The sequence below is a fragment of the Arachis stenosperma genome, chromosome 10 (genome assembly GCF_014773155.1).
Source record: "Arachis stenosperma cultivar V10309 chromosome 10, arast.V10309.gnm1.PFL2, whole genome shotgun sequence".
NCBI classification, from domain to species: domain Eukaryota; kingdom Viridiplantae; phylum Streptophyta; class Magnoliopsida; order Fabales; family Fabaceae; genus Arachis; species Arachis stenosperma.
In genome coordinates this window covers 12,542,126-12,544,626 of record NC_080386.1, presented here as the reverse complement: position 1 = coordinate 12,544,626, position 2,501 = coordinate 12,542,126, and the positions used below count along the sequence as shown (strand labels likewise).

The 2,501-nt window shown below is 28.8% G+C and overlaps 1 protein-coding gene across 1 annotated transcript; it reads right to left on the bottom strand.

Annotated features, from left to right (window-relative positions):
* Window positions 1-825, bottom strand: LOC130958062 (uncharacterized). Its single transcript, XM_057884951.1, has one exon. The coding sequence runs from the start codon at window positions 756-758 to the stop codon at window positions 243-245; it is 516 nt and encodes a 171-aa protein (XP_057740934.1). The 5' UTR covers window positions 759-825; the 3' UTR covers window positions 1-242.
* Between the last annotated feature and the right edge of the window lie 1,676 nt (window positions 826-2,501).

Below are 2,501 nucleotides of genomic sequence, written 5' to 3'. Positions count from 1 at the left end.
TTGTACGAATGAAATAATTTTATTAATCTAATAGTAAAATCCTAGAGGATTCGGATTCAAATTACAATGATAATATCCCTTTTGCAATTGAAATCTAAAGAAAGAAAGACTCCAAGTTTCCTTTTTCCTTTTATTTTTTTGGTCCACAGCGAGCCAAACTTGAAATCCACCGAATTATGATATTATATGCAACATAAACATCACCACCAACCCTTTTTTGTTTGGTGGAAAAAAAAAAAACACTAAGCTCGTCCTTCCATTTGAGTGATGGAATTCTTGGAGTCCTTTTTATTAGTCAACTTAAGAACCTTTGACCAAAACCCATCTTTTTTCTTCCTTCCCCATCTTTCTCCACTCCCATGATCCCTCTCTCTAACTCTTCCTCTCGTAGCAAAAGCAAGCGATCTACTCTTCTTCAAATTCAACCCATAATTGAAACTTACCATACAAGAAACCGAATCCCCCGCCGCATGGGATGCGTTTCGCCGGAACTTGACCCCACGGTTCCCCGATAAAACCTTATTCGAAGATGCACAGACACTAACACCAACACCGATACCTGAAGAAAATTGTTGAGGAGAAGTAGGAGAAGAAGGAGGAGAAGGATAAAAATAAGTAGGGTCAATAAAATTGTGGGGGTTATGGTTGTTGGTATAAAGTTGTGAGAGTTTGTCCCTTAAACATGAAGAGCACACACCGGGTAGTCTCTTATCATTTGGATGATCCTTACACCCGGTTCCACACTCTGACAACTTCATTTGATTTCTTCTTCTTCTTCTTGTTTCAACAACTCTTACACACACGCTTGTGCATTGTTATCTTAGTGGTTTTTAAATTTATAGAGATTCAATGGTCAAAGATGTAATAATGCATAGGAATGTGCAAGTGTAACACACAAGCACACGTGTACATTGGAAGGTTCCTATTGGTTGCTTGATCTAAAATCACAACCCAAAAAAAAAAAATCAACTAGAAAAATAAAGTTTTAATACTTATATTATTATTATTATAATAAATTTAATTTTTAATGAATTGATAATATAAAATTTTTTTATATAATAATTTATTTTTATAATATTATTTATTAATATGTAATCTACTAAATTAGTCAAAATGTAACAGTGTTATAATTAAGAATAAGAATGAGATTATTGTGTTAAGACAGCGTTCAATGTAATCCATCTTCTAGATTTCATTTATTTCTTTATGGAAAGGAAGTGACATATGCATGTATATGCACAATCTCGATGAAGATTTATTAGTATTTATATCACAATTTCACGATCCATAATATTGCTACATGGTTATTATGTTTAAATATATTACTTATTTTATTTACTTTTTTATATGAATAGGGATTGTTTCCTTTTTTCAGTTATACGGTAGCAAGTGTTTTTCCTTTTTCTTTCATTTGTTGGCTGAAGTTACGTTTTCTTTTCTTTTTACTTTGACGCAATAGAATTTCGCGTTGAGCACTTTTAGAAATATGTGTATCACAAATCTTCACACAAGTCATGCTATTTATAAAACACTTTTTAACTACGTCTCTTATGAAAATTCTTAAAGAAATATATATAGTACGTAGTAAAAGTATATATATAACTCATAGGAATTTTGAGGCAATTTTAGTTTACAACATCAAACAAATCTCAAATTTTAAATAACATAAATAATAAATTTTAAAATTGGTTCAATTCAAGTAAAACACACTACACTCTCAAATTATTTACCTAAATTTTAATATTAAAATAATTATCTGTACATCTAGTAAATTGAACATTCAATATATTCATTGTTCATATTGTTTAATATTTTTATTGTGTACCGATACTTTTTTTTATTAAATTTAAAAAAGTTGCAGTGATCAAATTATGTACGTTATTTGAGCACGATGGTATTTGACTCAACTCTTTGCTAACTTGATTGTTCTCCTTTCTCGTTTAGTAAATAAAATATTTATAAAAAATATTATTTTTACATCAAAATCAGTTATCAATATATTTGTATATAAATACATATATGATTTAATTTATTTTTAATATGTATTTAATTTTAACATATATTTTATATTAGTGATCGACTTCTGTAACTAATTTTAGTGTACACATAACGTAGTCGAATATTCATATCATTGTTAGTTGATTCAAACAAAAAGTTAATAATGCAACTTGTTAAAAGAAATTAAAAAATCAATAAAGTGACAATTCAAGCTCACTAATTGATGTTTACATACATACTCTGATTAACGAATTTCTCAGGTTCTTGGACCGGGTCTTACCCCCCATAATCTTGAGTCTTATGAGCTTATTATATACTTATCTGGAAAATATAATAAAATCAAATAAGATTATTCATTATTGGTAGGTTGAATATGTGGGCACAAGATTAGATGGAAAATATAATTTTTTGAAATTTGAAAATGGATCACGAGGCGACGGCAGCCTAATATTAATTAATAATTAATTTACAACATCAGCATGTGATAAGATATGATAAGTATA

What these genes read in the sequence shown, in the direction of transcription:
- LOC130958062 (XM_057884951.1), bottom strand. Translation starts at nt 758, where the DNA reads ATGAAGTTGTCAGAGTGTGGAACCGGGTGTAAGGATCATCCAAATGAT.